Here is a 22,282-nt window from a genome sequence, read left to right on the forward strand (position 1 = left end):
ATTTTCTTCATATTTATTGAGATAGAAAATATACAATTTGTTGGCTTTCATACTCCAAGCATCTTTAACCAAAAAAAAAAAAAACATATGAGTAGCCTATCTACTGTACTGGACTTTATTCGTATATTTCAGTATTTCATATGGTTTATTAATATATATAATATAAAGATATAAATACACATTATATTCACGCTTTGCAGTTTGCAGCGAATATCACATCTCATATATGATGTCAGGTCAAAAAAAAAATAATATTCCAGCATGTTATGGGGTTTGCCGCAGGCAGTGCTCACTGTGCCGCCACAAAGTTCGTCGTTTTATTTTAGGGTTTTCCTTGCGGTTTGCTTTTTCCCCTTTTTTAGTAATAAATTAGTCTACTGTCTTTTTGGTAAGTATTTTCTTGATGGGCTTGACTCAGCAATTGCCCATTTCCAATGAATAAATAAAGTAATAAAAATATTAAAATTAGCGAGGAAAAACATAGAAAGTTGACAAAAAACACAAAAAAAAAGAGAAATTAGGTTAAACATAAAGTGAGAAAATGGTGATGTTTGAGGCACTTAAATCGATGCTGCTTTTTCAAGTTTTGTGATGTGTGGAGAAGGGGGCGTGGCAGCGATGGGGCAGCACGGCAGCCTAGCAAACTAGACGCTCATTGTCCGGATGGAAGATGCGGTCATAGTTCTCGATCAGCACCTTGGCCAGCATATTCATGCGTCCGATGTCCAGCTGGATTTGGTTGGCGCTGAGCAAACAGGGACCCCAAACGATGGCCAGATTGGTGGAGGGCATGCGATTCGAGGCGCTGGCAGCGGCAACTCTGAAAAATATATATAATAATTATGTTAAATATATAATAGTGAAATTGTTATAAATTATGCGTGTACACTCAAACAAAATGGATGGTGAAATTCCATTATTTTGCATGAGATTCATGAGATGGTACGCAATATTAATGTTTAATTGTATGACAAATCTTAGAGAGGAACATGACTCTCTAAATATATTACATTATTGCGAGGAAGCTACAAATTATTCATTTGCCATTGCATGACAAATCTTAGGGAGGAACATCATTAGTTTAATATATCCAATTATGGCGAATCTAAAGTAATGTTTGACTCTTTTTGTTTATTAAAATACCATTATGGGCAATGTAATCTATGACCAATTTAGACCAATACTCCTAATTTAACTATATTGACAAAATCTCTTTTGTAAAACAAAAAATAATGCTTTAAAGAAAATAATAATTATATTCTTCCAAAACAAAGTCGTGTTATATTAGTTGCAAAATTTCTAATAGAAGAGAGAATTTTTCACTAAAAACCAAAAGTAGAAATGATTGTTTTTTTTTTTTTTTTTTTAAGATTTTTTGGAATTGTTTAAAGACTATTTTAGTTTTTGGTCCATACAAATCAAATGTTTCTTTGGCAGAATTGTGGATTGGATTGTGTATAGATTGCAAATCCCTTCTCCATTTAAATCAGCCCAATAAAAGGGCGACTTTCGCATATGAACATTTTCTTGTCCCCAAATGACCTAGTTCTTAGATTATGCCCGAGTTGTGGGCCACCCACCTGGTCAAGTGCCTGATGAGGAAGCGCAGCGTGGAGCGGTTCGGCTCGGGCATGTCGTCGAAGGCCAGGCTCATCCGCTCGATGGCGGCCTCGTCGTTCAGGCTGCGCCCGAGGCGCTCGTAGGCCTCCTGGGTGATGAGCGGGGCGGCCAGCTCGCGGAAGAACTGCTTGTGCAGGCTGGTCAGCGTGTGGATGTCGTCCGTATGCAGCCAGCGGGGATCGTACAGGTGGGTCAGCTTCTTGCGCAGCTCGTCCACGAGCACCTTGTTGCCGGAGGCCCGGTACAGGCCGTCCTGTTCGATGCACTCCGGCTGCTCGATGTAGGCGCACACGTCGACCACGAACCGGGGCACATGCGGATGGTCGGTCATGTTCAGCTCCAGGGCGTTTAGAGGAGCCGCGAAGAGCGGGTACTTCTGCTCGTCCAGGTACAGACTGTTCACCTGGCCACGACGCAGACGCGACTTCTTCTCGCTCTTGGGCGAGCGGTTGCTGCAGATTTAGATAATTAAATAGATTATTATGGGTTAAACAACGTCATTTAATGTGTATCTGGCCATCTCCACACTCAAAGTAGAAAACGTTTTAAATATACCGACAGCATGTCTTTAAATTAATAAATAATAAATTAATAATGTTTTAAATATACTTAAAAACTTTGTGTCATTAAAAATGCGTTATATCTCTTATTTAAGAACTTTAAGAGCTTAAAGTATCAGTTTAAGAAAGGAATTGTTAAAACGTTTTTTGTAAGTAAAGAACAGAAATGTCTAGAGTACAAGTGCAAACGAAATACTTAATAGTTTTTGAATTCAACAACAAAATGTACCCATGTTTTATTATATCCGAATGTTATATTTGTTTAACTATGACAACATATGTATTATTCGTAAATTTCTAACTTGACATTAAATAATTAAATAAATCAAAAAAATTACCAACAATAGAACCGAACGTTTAATATTTAACACAAATAGTCGAAGGGGTTTTATTTATAAACTAATAATACAACATTTAAAAAGTATAAAAATGCAGTCAAAACTAAGACCAATACTCTAAATATAAAAAAATAGCTTTACAAAAATAAAGCATTATTATGCAAAGTAAGAAATTCGGTCTTAGCTTGTCGCGGTAATTCTCTTCCGAGTGTAGATTAAACATTATTTATGTTGAATACGATTCCCTGCTTAACTACAACAAAAAATGTGTATAATAAATTAGCGATACTTACAGGCGAAACACATTGCTGTTGACGGCGACTGCATTGATTTCATCATCGTGCATCCAAACATGGAAGGAGAAATAAATACAAATTATTGCTCAATTTGCAACTAAAATATATTCGGCTACATTGCGACAAGCGCCTGTCGAAGAGGATGGAATTTTTCGACATTTCTCCCTGGATGCGATCAGGAATTGTGCCACTCCCGACTGCCAGCCACCGCGAATTGCGTATGATTTTGTTTGCCTACGCAAAAAATCTCAGCTGGGAATGTCAGTCAATCAGTCATTCAGTCAATCAGTCAGTCAGTCATTCAGTCAGTCAGCCAGACAAACATTCCTCGCCTTACAGAGATTGTGATTCACTGGCGACTCATTTGCATTATCCGAAAAAAGCCACAGCAGCAGCCAAAGTTGAAGCTACAGAAAATCCCCGCGTCCGGCAAAAGTGAAACCGGCTTTCATTAACAAAAATCCCAGGGAGAAAGAGGCTCTAGTATTCGTCTACGTTTTCGCACTCCCATTCATGTGTCCGTAGATAGAAGTCCCCAGTCACCCGAACAGAGGCGGTCGCTGTGTGGGCCGCAACGACCTTAAATGGCCAGCGCGCGACGAGCTCGAGCCTCAAATGCTAGAAGTGCACTCAAAATAAATAAAAATATTTAAGGTCTAAAAATATTTCAATATATTTTACACTAGCCTAGGGACCATTATCTATTTATTCATGTTTTATTGAAAATTAAAAAAAAAAAATGTTTGTACCTTCTCAAGGAAGACCATATAATTCATAAAATTTGATTTTATATTCAATTTGTCTAGGTAAGGACAAATACTTAATTAAACTAAAGATTCAAAAAAAAATTAATTTCTTCGATTCTGAGTTTCGACTTTATGTATATGATATATATATAAGGAATTCAGGCACAGTCTTTTTAGGTTAAGAAATTATTTTAAATTAAAGACATCATTTTTTTTGAGTGCACAGCAAATGGTCTTTCCAATCGCGTTGGTGGCTTCGACTTGGAACCGGAGTTCCAAGAGCAGCAGTTTTCTGTGCAGACAGTCGGGCGCCCTCTTTTAACCGGTTCGTTGCAAGTTCACTCGAAGGAAAGTCATCGTTGGTACCAGAAGTTGGAGACACTTTCAGCCAACGACTAAATGCTGCGAAGCGGACTTAAATATTTGCATCAGAAGATGCACAACCACTTTAGCCAAGACAGTAACTAATTATATTTAATGTTATTGGCAAATCAAGTTCATTGCAGTGGTAATCCCAAATAAGTTGTCAGAATAAACATTTATCATCATTAAAAATATGCCAGCTTTGATTACTGTTAATAAAAAACAATGTTAGGGATGATTTACTGAATTCAGTAAAAATGTGTTGTTTATAGGAAGACCTGGTGCCTCAACTAGGTGTCCGTAAATACCAAGAACGTATTTACATTAGCTGCAAATAATAAATGCATTAGGTTTGCAATTTTGTTCCTGTTCGTGGATGACATTTAGGTAAAGTGCTTTTCGTGATACGATTGTAATTTCAGACTTCCAAGCCCATTAGTCGATGTTTATCATTTTCATTTTGTCGACACAAAAATTTGAACTGGAACATTGCCTTTAGCTAAGAGTTTTCAGGCAGAATATAACTGTTACATTATATTGAGAAAGAATATGTTTCCGAAATAACAATGTCAAATTAAACACGAAAAACGGGCCAAGAGAAAAGAAATGAGTTACATTTAAATTTAATGTGGAAACCTTGCTGCCACTTGCATATAATAATCAGCACTCTTATAAATCAAGAAGGCAAGAAAATTATTGTTGCAATAAATGTGTCTTCTTTCCAGACCCATATGAAAACGTCAGAAGTACTTACACTTCATTCGCATGCGATTCTTGATGGACTTCTTGTCCTCCTCGCCGGGCAGGTCGCGCAGGTTGCCAATGGAGACGCTCTTGAAGCGCTGCAGAATCGTGGTCTGCTGCGTCTGCTGCACCTCATTGTCCTCCTGGATCTGCTGCGCCCGCAGAATGTCAGTCACTGGCACAATCTGGAAGACAAGGCAAGACAACAAGCTCACATATATATTCAAGTTCGGCCAAATCTAGCCCAGAAACTCTGGGAGCGTACAATTGAGATACACAATCCGACAATATGGGTAACGTCTGCAAATTAATTGCAGCTTTTCGTGCCGTTGTCGATGTCTGTTTTCTTGGTCTCTTCTTTTCGTTTAATACCCTTTTATTAGAGCAGCTCAGGGGTGTGATGTTTATGTGAATTTTGTTGGTTTTTAGATCCATATATTAGAGATTTGTTATAAACAAGTTTAAAAATCTAAAATTTTAAATATAATAGCTAATGTGCCTGCCTTTATATTGGAAATAAAATTTTAAAAACTGTTTTAAAAAAAAAATAAATGGAAATAAAATAAATATATTTTTTCTATTGTATTTTAGAGTTAATATGGAAGAAATGGAAGTTGTGTTTATAAATCCACAAATTAAAACAAAAACGTTAAGGAAACTTATAACAGAAAGGACAAAATCAATAGATATCCTTTATTCAAAAAAGTTCGTGGCTCGGATTGAGCGCTAAGAAAAAGTATGTTTCAATATTATATCATTTCAGACTTTATCGAATATTTAAGAGCTTTATTGTGCTGGATATTTGATAGTCCAAATAGTTAGTAGTCTATAATCGATGTTTTGCTTTGAATTACTTCAGGGTAAGTGTAGGTTCTTTTCTTTAGTGGGTTTGCTTTTCGGTTCCACCCATCGCTCACCGTTGTTTGCCTTCGCTTGGGATTGAATCTGCCCGCCATGTCTTATCGCACTCACTCTCTCTCTCTCTCTCTCTCTCTCTCTTTCACTCCCACTCGCGATGCGGGGCACGCTATCTCTTTTTTCTTCGGGCAAACAGATGGACGGACGGAAAGCGGAACGGAACACAGAGCCGCACCAAAACAGAAACAATTCTGATAAGAAATTGATTTCGATTTGTAAGAAATCGCGCAACGGTACGGAAAATAAATGCAAGCGTTCGAGATAACGGTTAATCGAACAGTGCCGGTCCAAGGTGTCGCAGCCAATGCATTTAACGTTTCCGCCGCCCACTTGCCACCCACGTCCACGCCCCCCCACCACCAGCTGCCACCCCCCTACTCCCTACACCCAACCAACCAACTTTGTTTACAACAGCATAAACAAAATCCTCAGATTATCGGCGACATATATAAAACTATCCGCGGTGCAAGGAAGATATTCTATACGCCATATGCCATATATGCATGTATTTTTGTACGTGTAAATTCTGCTAACGCCATCTATTTTAGTGTTAAAAAATAAAAATTACTTAAAAAAAGTAACATAAACTTATTTTCTTACTGTCATCAAAAGTGTATGTTTTTAAATTTATAAAAAAACGATAGCTAATCGAAGTTTGTACAATGCAACATTTTTTGGAATTTCACTCTCCACAGGGCGAAGATAAATATAAATATAAATTAAGTGTCATAAAACCTTATCAAAATCACTAAAACGTCTTGTGTATGGTAAATGCTTGCTTTTAAAAGGGAAGTTTCACTGTAACTTATGGCCAAGTAGGGGGATCTCCACAAAATGTTCTCAAACTTGCACCTGGAGTTCCCCTGAATTGCGTCTGTTCCCACATTTGTTTGCCTTCCTAACGAGCTCCGTAAATATAAGAAAAAATAATGTTCCTAGAATTCCGGAAATCAGCACTACGAAAAAAACATTAATTTTACAATTACTTATTAAATCAAACTTTGTTTTGAAACTAGGGCTAATAATCATTTTAAAATTAAAAATAATGATAGTTGTGTTGCGTGAACAAATTTATTGTTATGAAGCTATAGGAAATAACCACTTTAAAAATATGAATATTAGTTTTTAAAGTTATAAAGACTTATTTTAGTCACACCTTAAATTCATATTTGGTCAAATAAAACCTATATAATATAGAAAATGTGACAATGTGAAAAATAATGTAATTATATTTATGTTATGTGTTATAAACATCGATTGTGTCTAATTAAAAGTGTACTTTGTTCGAGTTTTAAAGAGAAAAAGGGGGAAAACTGCTTATAATATCAACAATTGCCAAGATAAAAAACAAACAAATGCTAAAAACATATAGAAAACCGCCTCCATATGTTTTTCAAGCGAAATCGTCCGGCAGGCGATGAGTTTTGGGATTTTCGTTCACCCCCAATTAGCACTTGATCATTCCGGCAGTTTGGAACCCCAGGCACACCGCTTGAACTGATTAGACTCAATTTGTTTTGGCTAATTTGCTCTCTGTTTTCGGCTTTTGTGCGAGTGGCAGTATTTTGAGTGTTTGCGAGCGTAAACAAAAGCGCAATAAATGCGTAGTTTCGATTTTGTGTTTTAAACGAAACATTTGGCCAAAAAATGTCTGCATATGGCGGCCAGAATGGAAATTAATGTGCGCCCAAATAGTAACAGCAACAGTAACCGTAACAATAAAGCCGAAAAAGAAGGCAAGCGATTTAATTGATACGACCTCGACTAGTGGGTGCATGTGTTTGCCTTGCTTTTTTGCTATTTTACTATTTTGCTTTTGATTCGAGCGCCCGCAGATACAATATCTATATCTACATATGTATCGCCCCGCTCGTTCGCCACCACATGATTCACTCCAAAAAACAAAAAAAAAAGCCACACCGAAATACCGAAACGAACCGCGCCAAATAAACAAATAATCCAAAAGCCAAACAAAGGCGGCTCAGCTCAGTTGACCTTTTGTTTTGCTTGTGGTTTTCCGAAGAGGAGCCGGAGCCTTGAAGCCCCACAGCCCCTCCTCTTTTGCAAAGTCCCAAACTCGGCTCAATGGTTTCAGTATTTTGGTTTTTTTTTTTTTCGTTGTATGCGTGGGCACTCCAGTCCACTCATTGAAATCTTTGCGTTCGGTTCCTGTCAAGATCTTCCAAAGTGAGCCTATTCAAAGTGTTGACAAACTAAATAAATGTATTTCGCCACTTGAGTGGGACACAACTTATGGGGCCACTTGAAAAGTGTTTTTCGAAGTCGAGAGGCGATAGAGTTCTGTTTGGAATGAATTAAAACTAGACAAAAAAATTGTATTCATAAAATCATAGTTTAATCTTTTTATTGTACAAAAAAACCAGTTTATACTAAAAGTCTGACTTGAATCAAATGATTAGAATATGGTTATGCATATGGTTATTTATAATTTTTTTTTTGTTTTATTATATACATACGAAAAAATATTTAAGTATGTAAGGAAACAAAAATCGCGAAACTCGACGAAATAATCAAGCACTTAATACCATAAAAATGCTATAAAAGCGATTATAAACTTAATCTTATGAATATGCACAGGAAAACATATCCGAAGACATTTTGCCAAGCCGGGACTTTATTTATGGAACACTCAAGTTCCGTTATGATTTTTACAATCCAAGCGATAAAATGTTGGTGGCTTAGTCAAAGGTTCTGAGAAGGAGCAAAGTCAAGAAAACGGAAAATACAAAAACATGAGGGAGAAACCACAATTTGGGGCGGTAACAGAACGACGAAGAGTTACAAAAATATTTGACTAATGATTAACCAATTAAATGCTGATAAATGCGATGAGCGAAGCTCCAAGGCAGGAAATTACACATAAGAAGAAGGCAACGAAACATTCAATGTACACCGACTTGAAAATGCCCAGAGAAACGGTGAAATTTTAGGTTTCGTGCTAATAAACAAATTTAGAAAAACATAATATAGCTATTTGTTTTACTTTGTTAACTATATATATATATATATATGTAAATATATGTTTCCATATTATTATTATTTATTATAAATAAAACTAAGATACAAGTTTAATTTTTGATAGTGTCAAAACTTTCAAATGTTTCTAAAAAAAAGTTAAATTTCAATAACAAAATTTTACTTATTAGGTTTTTGTTATTTTTTTTAATTGCTTCCGTTTGGCTGCAATAAATTATTATTCCAAAAACTAAAACAAACTTAAATTGCAGGGAATTTCCAAAACCTCAACGGACTAAACATAAACATTTTATACCCTCTAAAAGGGTATTAAACACGCCAAGCAGAACCAACAACAAAATGCTCCCCTCAAGCGAAAAACCGGTTTGTCAAAGTTTATAAAACAAATCAAAAAAAATTAACTTTAGACGTAAACACACACATATATGCATATCACGGCAGAATGTATGCAAACCAAAAAAAAAAAAAGAGGTAAATAAATAAAACAAAATAAATAAATTATTGTCGTTCGCGAAATATGAATCAACATTTTGGAGCTCACGGGAACAGGGGCGGCGTATCAAAAAAAAAAAAAAATAGAAAGGAGTGAAAGGTGGGAGGATGAACTCTCCCTTCGAATTTCTAGGGAATTTCACATGCAGCGGCAAATGCAGCAAACAGAAAACAACAAACGTGAGAGGCAAATAAATAAAAATACATTATGCAGAAAGCAGCACACGTAAGTATGTAGTACATACATATGTTTGTAAAATTGCACATACCTATACAGCTGCGATCAAAATAATAGTAGTGGCAAATGTAAAATGCTCAAAAACATATCTTTAAGGCATAGGACAACTCTTCTTTTTATTTATTATAATGCTAACTAAACACTAATTAAAGTCTGAATAAATACTCTTTGATATTTTTTTAGTTTTTCAAGAATATTTCAAACTGTTAACAATTCTTAAAAATTAACTTTTCGAAATACTGTAGTATATGATTTTTTAGCGACTTAAAGAAATAACCAAAAATCGTCGTTCATCTGCACATTGAATTGTAATGAAAATGTTTTTAAAAACTGTACAGAACTTTCAACTGAAGTTTTAAAAAAAAAATTGTTTCAAACTTTTAAAAAAATTGTAAAAATATTTATGATAATTGTAGGTTTTTATATTTGCCCCATTTAGTTTAAAGTATAAGCTTCATGAAAATACAAACAAATTTTTAAAAGTTAAAAGCAACTATTTTTGATTGATATTTCTATTGTTTTGAACGCAACTGTATATGTATCTACAGGCGTATCTCGTACTTTATGCATTATAAACAAAGTGCAATCAAAAGCCAAATTAGGCATACTAACAGATACATTTTTGATCGACTCAAAACTCCTCTGGGAAATCAAAAATATGAAATAGATTCCAACCACAATATATATGTAATATTTCCTGTTTGAGACTGTAATTGCCATAAACATAATATTGATTATTATTCTTTAAATTTGTACAAATCAAATTTAAAGTGTTGCAATGTAAGCATTGTCAGTAAATAGAACTAAAGCTACTATATTGGAATATATTTATATTCCCTCAAAACTTTCAACAGTCGATACCTCCCAGAGAAGCAAGGGTATTCTCCCCAAACGAAGGTTGGGTAACTTTTTAGGCCCTCGGAGAAGGGGTTCGCATAGATCGGCTAAAACAATCGCATAAGCCTTTGTGCCAGGGGAGAAAGGGATACGGAGATACTAAGATACAAAGATACAAAGATACAGATACATTTGTGCGTTTAATTGATGTGACAAGTGACAAGTGGGGAAACAATGGCCAAACAAAGAAACCGAGAGAACGTACATGGCAAATTGGGAGCGACAAGAGTGCACTAAGAAAAATATACAATTTACGGAAAGCAGGAAGTTTAAAATAATATAAATACAGTTTTAAATATTATCTTTTTGTAAAGACTTATGGCAAAGAATTTAATCTTTTGATTAAAAAAGCTCAATAAAAACTATAAGTCACGATTTCAAGCTTAAAACGATGCAGAAAAGAATTGAATTCCAAACTATTGTTTTGAGTCATTGTAATATTGATTTATCGCAAATCGATCAAATTGAGTGAAAAATAAATATATAAATGAGTTTAAAAGGAAGGTTAAAACAAAACTAAAAAATGTATTGAAATGGCTATTAAATGTTTAATCATGGGCGAAAATTATCGTATTTTGAGATTTTTGGTTTACAAGACATTTTGTGTTGGTTATTTCTTTATGTTCCAAATACATGTTATACAAATTTTAAAAATAAAAGCTTTAAATGGCTACACTCAAAGAACGCCCAAGCATCAAATTACGAACATTTTGAAAAACATAACCCACTCAGTGTCAAAATAAACAGAGCTTGAAGATAATTAAATTACATTTCAGGTCAGTTTGGTCTTTTTGTTGGCTCTGGGAATATTATTATCGGTTCGGTTGGTATTCAATTGATATACTTGTTCCCATCTCGGGACTGCACCTCCCACTCACCATGTCCTCTTCGTCCTCGCAGCAGTGGACATCTTGCAGCGTTTCCCGCCACGCCAACACGGAATCGGTGAGCAGCAGCCGGGCATTGGAGCGGACCCTCAGCTTGCGTCCCGCCCGAGCGGCCACGCCCCGCTTGCCGGCCACCGCCCCCGCGGCGAGAACCGCCCGCTCCCACTCCTCCTTCAGCGGCTGGGGAATGACCACGGTGGCAGGATGATGGTCCTGTTCCTGATCCTCGCAGCTGCATCCGCTGTCGTCGTTGCGCGGAACGGTTTGGGTCACCTGGACAGGCGGAGGTGGAGCCGGACGACGGATGCGGGTCATGAATCGCTGGTGGACCAGCGAACGCTGGTAGTCGTAGAATATGGCGCTGTACTTCAATGGATCTCGGAGGCTGTAGAAAATGCAGATGTTCCTGAGGATCGGATGCACCAGCGGCACAGTCTGGGCCACAACCGAAGGTGGCCTCGGCAGATCCTTTGGCGGCGCTGGCAGCCCGGAGCCGGAGCTGCCCGTGCTACTGATGGAGCCCAAGGTCGCCGTGCTATTCGTCACCGTGCTGCCCAAACTGAGCGTCTCCTCGGCCTCCTCCTCCTTGTTGTCCCGCGAGAACATGAACTCCATGTCCGTCTCCCACGCCCCCTGGTCCATGGAGGCGGTGGGCGAGGGCAGGGGCGTGGGCAGCATGAGCTTGGACCGCTTGGTCAGCGTCGATGTGGACAACTTGTGGCGAACTCCGGCTGCGAAGACAGCCGCCGCCTGGAGGGCCATCACATCCGCATCAGCATCGGAGGGCAAAGACTCGTCGTAGTCCTCCAGGTCCTCCTCCCCGTCCCCGTCCCCATCCTCGTCCTCGTCCTCCTCCTCATCATCCTCATCCTCGCCTTCTGCCGGCAGAGCTTCGATAATTTCCTGATCAGCGGGTTCCATGGTCTTAAACTGCCAAATGGGTTGGTAAATGGACTCCTCCTCCTCCTCTTGATCGGGATGCTCCTCGGCAGAGTTGTTATCCATTTCCAGGGCGTTTGGCTGTGCCAGCACTTCTTCGGCCTGGCGGGGATTACTTAAAGACGTGTTGGGATTTCGAACGGGAACTTTTGGTGCCGGACGTCGAACTTTGATTACGCAATTCTAAAAATTCATGTAGAAACAAACGTTGTTGTCAAGTTGTCATTTTTGGAATGATATCCAGGGTTTTTTGTGGCGCTGCACTGCTTTTAATAATTGACTTATAGAACGATGGGTAGTTTTTTTAAACCATATAGAGTTTGTACTGTTTTTAAGCAAAACCATTTAAAGGGATTTCAAATTACTTTTAATAAAAGTTGTAATTTAATGTTAGGCAGTACAAATCACAAAACTAAACAAAAAATAAAAAACAAAAAAATTGAAACACTTTAAACAAGTTGATTAGTTAATTAAGTAGCATGGCAAAATTATGGAGAGGGATTCCCGTACTTGCTTTTAATAGAAATTATTATTATTTATATGCCTTCCATAAAAAGCAATAAACTACTCCATAAAAAACTCCATTCTAGAAATCACAATAATATTTAATTTTTTCATAACGGTATGATGGCAACTTCGCATTTTTTTCGCATATGGCAACACTTTTTTAATCACCCAAATAAAAAAAAAAAAAAACAAAAAAATGAACGTTAATTAAACGCTGATTATTTTATAGTTATCTTTTGTTTTCATAGCAAACTTGTTGTTTTTGTCCACATTTTTTTGATTGTTTAATGGTTGTTTTTAATTAGATAAGTTTGTTTGTTTTCATGTGCCGCAATATCCAATCGAACGTTGGCATCCCTTTCGCACGCGAACCGTTAGTCAACTTTAAATTGCAGTGAAGCGCAACAACAACGAGTGCACAGAGAAAGAAAATAGTGGCAACATCACGTGATTTTTTCTCGCAAGAAATTATTAAGTAAAAAAACAAGTAAAGTTAGCGTTATCTTTTATGTGATCTACAATGCTAAAATTTCAGGGAATTATTATTTATAACCTTTTTGTGAAGCGATATTTTTTTTCATATTTTTAAACTTTTTATTTTTCTGAATCGATTTCTGTGTGATTTATGTTTTCTGTGCAATTATAAAAATAACTGGGTGAAGTTAATAATATTTCACAAATAATTGTTTTAGTTATGGAAGCTTGACTGTTTTAATCTATTTGGTAGATCACATTTTGTACATTTTTATCACTTTTATTGATCGGTTTTTAAATGTTTTTTTCTTGTCTTTTTTTTTGTTGCTTGGCTTTATTATTTTTGTGTGATTTTTTCAAGACTTCTGTTGATTATGCCACTATTTTAAAATAGTTTAAAATTATGGGTTTTATTTTCTCTGTGCTTTGTGCTTTTTTTTAAGTTTGCTTTTGATTCATGTTGTTGATGTTTTTGTTTTTTTTTTTTATAATGAGGGTTGACCTGTGTGATTAGCTGCTGTTGTTGTTGTTCGCTGACATTGCAACTGGTGCTGTTGCTGTTGTTGTTGTTGCTACCGTTTTCATTGTCATCACTGTGATTGTAGTTGTTGCTGTTGCAATTATTGTTGGTGTTGCTGCTGCAATTATTGCTGCTGTTGTTATTGTTGTTGTTGGTGATGCTGCTGTTGTTGCTGTTGGAATTGTTGTTGCCAATGGGGCGCTCTTCCTCGCCATTTGGCTTTGGCGCCGCCATCAAAGCTCTGTTTATGCCGCTGTTGTTATTGTTGCTTCTGCTGATGGAGCTTGCGCCCCCGCTCACACTCACTCCGTCTCCCTCACCCACACCGACGACACCCTCACCCTCGCTCACAGTCACGCTCTTAGCACTTCGCTTGGGCAGAACTCGAACCGCGCGATGCGACAACACGTCGTCACTCTCTGGAAGCGCGGGAGAAAATGAAACCGCTCGGCGACGACCGCCGAGGAAGAGAAGCAGGCGCCATTCTCCAGCAGAATCTGAGTCACGCGCTCTCCGGCGGCGATAACTAATGATCGGCTGTTGCTGTTGTTGTTGTTGTTGCTGCTGCTGCTGCTGGAAATATAGCCACTGGCTGAGTGATTTGTCATAGACGGTGAGAAAGCCACGCACACACACGTGCAAACTGGTGGCGAGAGCGAGGCTCTGCATTAAGCCGAAGAGAGAGATTTGGGGCAAAGAGTAATTCGAACGCTCTTCGATCAGCGCCACTTGTTGCGTTGATTTCTCTTCGCCCAGCGCGCTTAGATAGTCATTCACAATTGCCGCTGTTATGGCACAGCGCCGTTGCTCCTGCTCCTGATGCTCCCGATGCTCCTGTTGCTCAGCCCGCTCTTCTGGCGGCTCCCTCTTCAGTTGCAACTTTCTCTTGAAGTCCTTGACCAGATTCTGTTCGTCTTTCTCTGCCGACACCCCCGCCCTTATCCTCTCTTCCTTGCTCCTTCGCAGCGTGACCGTTGTGGTGACCTCTTCCTCCTTGCGGCTCGCCAAACGCTCTCTTGCCGGCACGCTCTTGGGCTGCTGCCACGCCCCCTCGTCGTAGTGGTGCACCTGACGCCTCAATGACGTCATCCACTGGCAAATGCTTTCGTTGAGATACAGGGACGGCTCCACGCTGCCCCCATCCGCGCTCTTTTGCTTGTCCTGCAGAAGGCGCATGCGAGAGACGCGCGGTTTCTTCAGGCGGCCGTGCTCTCTTTTGCCTTTGCTCTCCGGCTGCGGCTGCGGCTGCGGCTCCGGCTCTCTTACACGTCCGTATATATGCTGATCACTTTGGCTGCTCTTAAGCTGAGCCTGCTGACTCTGACTCTTGAGCTCGCAGATGCGCTGCAGGTCAAAGGTCTCCTGGGTGCGGAACACCTCGTCTACGTTGTGTATGATCTCCAGTGAGCCAGAACCGCCGGGAGGCGGTGTCCTAGCGAATATTCTGCGCTGCAGCGAGGAAGAGCGATTCAGCTGCTTAAGAGAGCCAAAGAGACGGGTCAAGGTCGCGGCACTGGACTTGGAGTAGCCCAAGAGAGTGCGCGACGCCTTGACCTTGGCGGTGGGTGTGGGTGTGGTGGGAGTGGTAGTGGTAGTGGTAGTGGCAGTGGGCGTACCGGTGGGCGTAACGGTGGGTGTGGCTGCTGCTGAAGTGGTGACCCTTTCACACTGACATCGCTCATTATCGCTATAAATACCGCGGCACAAATCGCAGATATTCTCATAGATATTGCTGCTCTCAAGGGGAGTGGGCGTGAGGGGCCGGGGAGTGGGGGGTGGCGGACTCAGCACCACCCCCCCGCTGACGATGCACTGGCAGAAATGGCAGAAGCGTCCTTGGGCGCCAAACACCCCGTAGCCGCAGCCGCGACACAAATTCTCGTAGATCGCCTCGCGTGGAAAGTATTTCCGCAGCTCCGGAATGGGCTGACCTTTGGGGGTGGTGGGGGTGTGGTTGTTGTTATTGGGCGGCAGGTTCTCGTAAATGGGAGACTCCATGCCGAGGTTATCGTTGATATCCCTCGCCTGCTGCTGAGGCATTTCTCTTTATCTTTCTCACTACTTTCTCTTATCGCTGCTGCTGTCACAAGTCAATATCAAGTGAGAAAATAATGGAGAGATAGTAAGATACACAGCACTGCACAACATGGGAAATATGTTCATTTTTTGATAAAAAAAATCATAGCTACACATTTTAAAATAGTTTATATTCATAGCTATACATTTAGAAATAGTTTACTTCGAAATCGAATCTTAAAATCATAGTTTCTCTCAAATCAAGTCTTAAAGCAGGAAAATATCTATTTATTTTTTAAAAGGCTGCACTTTAAAACGAACGTCATGAAAGAAAGTTAACAATCTCATCAGAAAACGATCATACTTCAGTGTAATAACTGAGAAACGACATAATTTCCCTATCTATTTGAATTAAAATCATGTCTGAGAACAAAATAATATCGCCTGAAAGTCTGATTTAAGAAAGTGAATAATTTCATCCCAAAACGAATTAATTTCTCGAAGAGTGTGACAACTGCAGAAAGTCGATGCCTTTGAAATGTTTAAAGTTTGGACTTAAGTGAAGGCACTACCCCCCAACTATATACATATGTATGTATACATATCTTTCTCTTTCTCAATAGCCCCTCTTTCTGTCCCGCTTCCGACTGCCGGCACCGATATTCATTATCTCAGCCAAAGTCGCTGCACTCTGCACTCAATTGGCCCCGAGACGTCGACTTCGCCTTCGAATCACTCTCCTCCAGCTTAACCCCCGAGTGGCCAATGGGCTCTGATTGTGTTCCATTCGAAAACCAAAATATTTAGATCTATTGCTAAATATTACAGACATTATTGGTTTTACAACTCGGTAAGAGATTGTATTTAGACCAGCTTAGATATGTCATACTATATTTATTGGTTAATTCTAAAGGGTTTTTTAAACCATTAAGTTTTGAAATAAAAAATCAATTAAACGTAGAAGGTGACCCAATTTATTATTAACAGCTTAAACTATTAAAATAAGACTTCAAAGCCTCTGACAGTTTTCTATATACATTTCTATTAAAATTAATATTTGTTTATTATTTTCTCAGAAACAAGGACAGTTTTAAATGTTGCACTCAAACTGTTTTAAAAATGTATGTAATTATAACCAGTTCAAAGATTATTTTACGGCCCAAAGACATGCTAATCACTAATCACATAAGAAGTCAAATTGTATATTTTCCCCTAATCAAGTTAATGTTTTGGGTTCTGTATTAATAGTTTTCTGTTAATGCGTGTAATTCCATTTAATTTGCTTTCTTTTAATTAATGACAGTGGGGCCAGCGGCAAAGAAAATCCCGCAGGGTTAAGCACTAGCCGCCTGCATTTCTTCTGGTCAGAACTGAATGTACTTTGTTTTTTTTTTTGTACGTTTTGGGTGTGCTTGGCTTTGTTTTTCTTGATATACGGGGATGAGTCACTAGCCGATCCACCGAACCATGTCGGTCGGAGGGGCGTGTCCCCTCCAGCCGCCTATCTTTTCCCCTCGCCGTCCCTCATATTCAAATCAAAGGCCCTGACACGGCGAAGAGAGGTGAGAAGCGAGAGACCCCTGAGAAACAGGTTGGCCAGCCGAGAATTGTGTAACGCTCGTCGACTTCCTCACCTACGCCTCACAGGTGCCGCCAGGTAAATGGAATGTTGAATGCTGAACGTGGAATACGGAATGTGCATAGCTTACACTTGAAAAATGTTTTATTCCAGGCTCTACAGAAAAATACTGAATACTGAAAGTACTCACATGAAGAATCAAAGAACCTCAAAAGAGTAACACATCTATAACCTTGATTAACAACTCTTTGAGTGGCTTGTGGACTTCCTCATTATTTTAAACATGTTACATTTGTTAAACCTTTTTAACTACATACAAAAAAATGTTCCCAAAATTGTTTAAATATTTAATTTTTAAGTTTTTAAGTTTTTGGAACATTTTCAAAGTCAGTTAAAAATTTTTTTCATATATCTTTTTTCCTGAAATTTAAATAATTTAAACATTTTTAATGTCATTTTTTTATTGTTTTATTTTTTTATTTCCTCCAGAATTTAAGTCATTTGTACAATTTTTTAGTCATTTTTTTCTCTTTTTATACCCTTGCAGAGGGTATTATAATTTCAGTCAGAAGTTTGCAACGCAGTGAAGGAGACGTTTCCGACCCTATAAAGTATATATATTCTTGATCAGCATCACCAGTAGAGTCGATCTTGCCATGTCCGTCTGTCCGTCCGTCCGTCTGTCCGTCTGTCCGTCCGTTTATATGCAAACTAGTCTCTCAGTTTTAAAGCTATCTGCATGAAACTTTCCCAAGAGTTGTGTTTTTATTGCAGGTAGTATATAAGTCGGAACGAGCCGGATCGGACGACTATAGCATATAGCTCCCATAGGAACAATCGGAAAAATAAATGAAAAAATATTATAACTTTGCTGTTTTTTAATTTTTTGATTAGTTCTTCGACATATAGTAATGGTTTAATATTTCAGAATTACGTTTTAAATTTCATCAAAATCGGACGACTATAGCATATAGCTCCCATAGGAACAATCGGAAAAATAAATGAAAAAAAAATTATAACTTTTTTGTTTTTTAATTTTTTGTTTAGTTCTTCGACATATAGCAATGTTTAATTATTTCAGAATTATGGTATAAATTTTATCAAAATCGGACGACTATAGCATATAGCTCCCATAGAAATCATAAAAATATATAAAATAACTATCTAATAATTGAGCTGCAAATCATCATAGTTTCAATGTTTTTTTTTAGCACATACTCAAGTAAATCATAATTTAAATGTTTTCAAAAGTATTTAATTAATGTAATAGCTGCAAGGGTATATGAACTTCGGCTTGCCGAAGTTTGCTTTCCTTCTTGTTATTATTAAGGTACTTTTATACTCAATTACAAGACAATTTGTCTAACTTTCAAAACTTAAATTTAAGCTCTGAAAAAAATGTTTTTTTTCTGCATTGATTTTGTAAATATTATATTTTTTAGTTCCTTTCTCTTAAATTTAAATAAAGTATTTTTTGGCTTTTTTTAAACAGCTTGTAATTTTCTCTATTTATCTTTACTCCTGAAGTTTAAGTAAGTTTAAGTTTTTATTTTTTCTCTTTTATTTTTTAGGTACTATGCTTTCTTAAGTATTTTTTTAGGGATAGCTATTAAACCTTTTTACAAGAACATATCTTAAAAGTTTAATTTGCTCAAGTAACACTTTACTATTTTTTGCTGTGTTTTTTTTTTTCAGTGCACAGGCATCCAAAACGGAAGGCGAGAGTGGACCTAATGGAGTTAAGGTGCCAAGAAACGAGGGCCCGTACATTAATCTCTTGATCAGCGTAAGTGGGGAAATCATGGCTATCTCAACGGTGGATCTTAAAATCTTATTCGGGAGACTTCGTGTTATTGGTCATTCTCTGATCTAGGATTATGGCCATTAATCATAATCGGCTTTTGACGCAAAAGGTAAACCGGTTGGGTTTTGAGCTGCCTAAAACATGTTTTACATTCTTCATACCCAATTGTTACAGAAAATAAATTTCGACCTAAAGTCAGTTAAACGAAATTCTGTCTGCAAATGATGCAACAAAAATGGGTCTTATAAAACTCTAAAAATTGCTCTGAATCAAATAACGGAAAAAATAATATATATATTATTATAAATCTTTCTATGGCAAAGGATAACGGCTATTAATCTTGATCGGTTTGGAGAGAATCCAGTTCAATCTCCAGTTCAGATCTCCAATAACGTGTTTTGAGCTCCTACAAAAATAAGTAATATTAATTTTAATAATTTTAATTTTTTATTGACGTATTGCAGAACCTATTGTTTCTCATTTCTCTTTCTGAATCATCGCCGTTTTAGCATCATGAAAGCTTACAAATATTTATAAAATTAAAAAAGATAAGAAAACAGGATAACAAAATTTCTTACTGAATTTAAAAAAGTTCTTCTTTCATTTGCATGCCAATTTTTTCATCTAAGTCCCATGGGCATTGAATTGAATAACTGAATTTTTGCTTTGCAATTTTTTTGATCATGTTAACCAAAGTTTTCTGTAAATATTGTTCATATACTCACGAAATAAATAATATTGAGTGCATTGATTTTTAAAACTTTACGGTGATCTAATTCAATGTATTAAATAGTTTTTAACTTATATTTCTATCTGTTATGAGATTTATTAGATTTTATAGTTTTAAAATTGATTATTGGCTTGGGAATATCGTTAGTATAATCTATAGATAGTGGGCAATATTAAAAAGTAATTTTTTACGTTAAAACGCAGGCTAATGATATTTTAAGCATAGGTACTTGAAAATTCCAATAACAATAAAAATTGAAAATTGAATTCATTATTGAAAATATGCTTGAACTTGCAAATACTAATACTACCTAAATACTAATTTAATCCTCAACAAGAAGGAAAGCAAACTTCGGCAAGCCGAAGTTCATATACCCTTGCAGCTATTGCATTAATTAAATACTTTTGAAAACATTTAAATTATGATTTACTTGAGTATGTGCTAAAAAAAAAACATTGAAACTATGATGATTTGCAGCTCAATTATTAGATAGTTATTTTATATATTTTTATTATTTCTATGGGAGCTATATGCTATAGACGTCCGATTTTGATAAAATTTATACCATAATTCTGAAATAATTAAACATTGCTATATGTCGAAGAACTCAGACCTAAAGGGTTTCATGATATATATTCATTAATCGTATTGAAACATTGTGATTAAAATATTCTGTCAGCCTGCGAACCTCGAAGGTGAAGTTACTCATCATCCTGGTACTTGAAGGCCATTTGCATGAAGTTGGCATAGGAGATGGAGCCAGTTCCGTTTCAAGATTAGCAGAGAATTTTGACATTTTTTGCTTTCTTTAAACTCAAAATAACTCTTGTGTAATTCCGTGCTATTCGTGCGGCGTTCCCACTTTGAATAACCTACTAAGATGTGGAATTTTTATTACAAAAAGCCACTAAACATAAGAAATGCCGATGCTAAAAAAGATCTTCTCAAACTTAAGATTTACCTATTTATATGAATTCCTTAACTTTAGATCTGCAGCTTTATTAAAAAACATAGTTCTTATCAAATGATCACCAAACCCTAACTTTTGCAAACCATATCTGGACACAGGCTGAGAATGGAATGTTTTACCATTACGATCACTGTTTATTGAGTACTAAAAACTGCCATACAAAAATAAACACATTAGGAAAATTAATTTTCATTGTGGATATGAACATATTAAAAAACATAATTCCCTTTTATTCATTAGATATGCATCATTGATATAAGCAACTGCACTGAAAAACTTAAACTAGGCTCATTCGTCAATTGAAGCACAAGCCCAAAAAAGCAATTTCGAGAGGTCAATTTGTGGGCTAACAAATGCGGGCTTGGGCCACCCTTCTTAATGGTAAATGTGTCGGGGTCACCAAAAATTAACTTGAAAACATTATCTGGCATCATGTCATCGATTTAGATTTAGTAGACTCAAAAGAGAAGTTTGCGTTTAACATCTAAAATAAAATCCTCACTTATTTGGGCACCTTTATGCCTGACTTGCATACTTTTGGGCATCTGCTCAAGACCTTCTTGACCCCGTCAATGAAAACCCGTCGAATTCATGCAGCACCCAAGGAAGCAACAATAAGATCCACTTCCACTCCATGTGGCATGTAAATGGGCAATTGTAAATTATCTACGGATTTGCCTATGCCGATGATTCATCGCCGTCCATTTGCGTATAGCGACAAATGAATGAATGGTGATGAATGTTTACAATGTGTTGCAATTCAGGAAAATTAAAAAAAACAACACACACCCATGCATGGGCAAAATGAACAAAAACCAAATAAAAACATAAAATTGAAACAGGGCTTGGCCCCTGGATTTTCCCGTTTTTAAGCTATCTCACAGCGCTTATTTCACTTTCTCTCCATTTCCCTCACAGCAGATTCACTCTTCGAATGCTCGAATCTCTATTATATAGTCGATCGATCCACGCACGTTTTCATTCCCGAAACACGAGCACCAAAACAAACAAAATAATATTATAATTTGGCCAGTCCGCCGATAAGCCGAGCTTTTTGATCGGAGTATTACGAAATCGGGGTATTCGGCATGGGCCTTGCCATCAGATCGGAGCTGCAGTGAAGGCGCGACGCGTTCGCGAATTTGACAGAATATCAACTGAAAATGAACTCAAGATGCCGCCGAGAATTTTCTTGGGTGGCGGTCCGCCTCGTAAGCGACTGACGTCGCAGCCGCCGCCGCAGTCGCAGTCACAGTTGACGTCGACGTCGATGGCAAGAGTCGGTGGCTATGGCGATGCCGACCTCCGGTCACCCAGGGAACGCGAGCACTCCACACTGGTCAGCAAAAAAGTGGGTTAGTTAGGCCAACCCTCAGTATCCTTCAATCTAAGGCAATTCAATAAGTTGAAAATTCAGCGCTAGAACTTTTAGTAATTTAAAACTTTTTATAAAGGTGTATTATTGTAGCATTCTTTTTTAATCACCCTATAATGTATTTATATATTCTTGATCATGATAAACGTTTTGAAGATCTAATGGAGCTAGGGATTTGGGCTTAGGCGTGTAGATACTAGAGATGCAAACTCTTATTTATTCAATCATTATCTAACAACTCACAAAAAATTATGCAAATCAAAAAAGGATTT

At 37.6% G+C, this 22,282-nt stretch overlaps 1 protein-coding gene across 4 annotated transcripts; it reads right to left on the bottom strand.

Annotated features, from left to right (window-relative positions):
• Window positions 1-92: 92 nt before the first annotated feature.
• On the bottom strand, window positions 93-21,837 carry LOC128265525 (uncharacterized). 4 transcript variants are annotated; one of them, XM_053001597.1, is made up of 7 exons: window positions 21,706-21,837; window positions 13,519-15,613; window positions 11,088-12,218; window positions 4,678-4,852; window positions 2,812-2,839; window positions 1,581-2,072; window positions 93-820 (listed from the first exon to the last, which is right to left on the bottom strand). In XM_053001597.1, exons 2-7 carry the CDS (start codon window positions 15,574-15,576, stop codon window positions 637-639), a joined length of 4,068 nt encoding a protein of 1,355 aa, XP_052857557.1. In that variant the 5' UTR covers window positions 15,577-15,613; window positions 21,706-21,837; the 3' UTR covers window positions 93-636. The 4 variants fall into 4 exon arrangements, with proteins under 4 accessions (XP_052857557.1, XP_052857555.1, XP_052857556.1 ...); XM_053001595.1 differs by having other exon boundaries at window positions 21,532-21,802; XM_053001596.1 differs by having other exon boundaries at window positions 13,519-15,616; window positions 21,532-21,802.
• Window positions 21,838-22,282: the final 445 nt, after the last annotated feature.

Source organism: Drosophila gunungcola, unplaced genomic scaffold (genome assembly GCF_025200985.1).
Source record: "Drosophila gunungcola strain Sukarami unplaced genomic scaffold, Dgunungcola_SK_2 000129F, whole genome shotgun sequence".
NCBI lineage: Eukaryota > Metazoa > Arthropoda > Insecta > Diptera > Drosophilidae > Drosophila > Drosophila gunungcola.

What these genes read in the sequence shown, in the direction of transcription:
- LOC128265525 (XM_053001597.1), bottom strand. Translation starts at nt 15,576, where the DNA reads ATGCCTCAGCAGCAGGCGAGGGATATCAACGATAACCTCGGCATGGAG. An exon ending in GCGAGGACGAAGAGGACATG is followed by an intron (nt 4,853 to 11,087) that starts GTGAGTGGGAGG and finishes CTTGTCTTCCAG; the next exon opens with ATTGTGCCAGTGACTGACAT. An exon ending in CTCATCAGGCACTTGACCAG is followed by an intron (nt 821 to 1,580) that starts GTGGGTGGCCCA and finishes TATATTTTTCAG; the next exon opens with AGTTGCCGCTGCCAGCGCCT.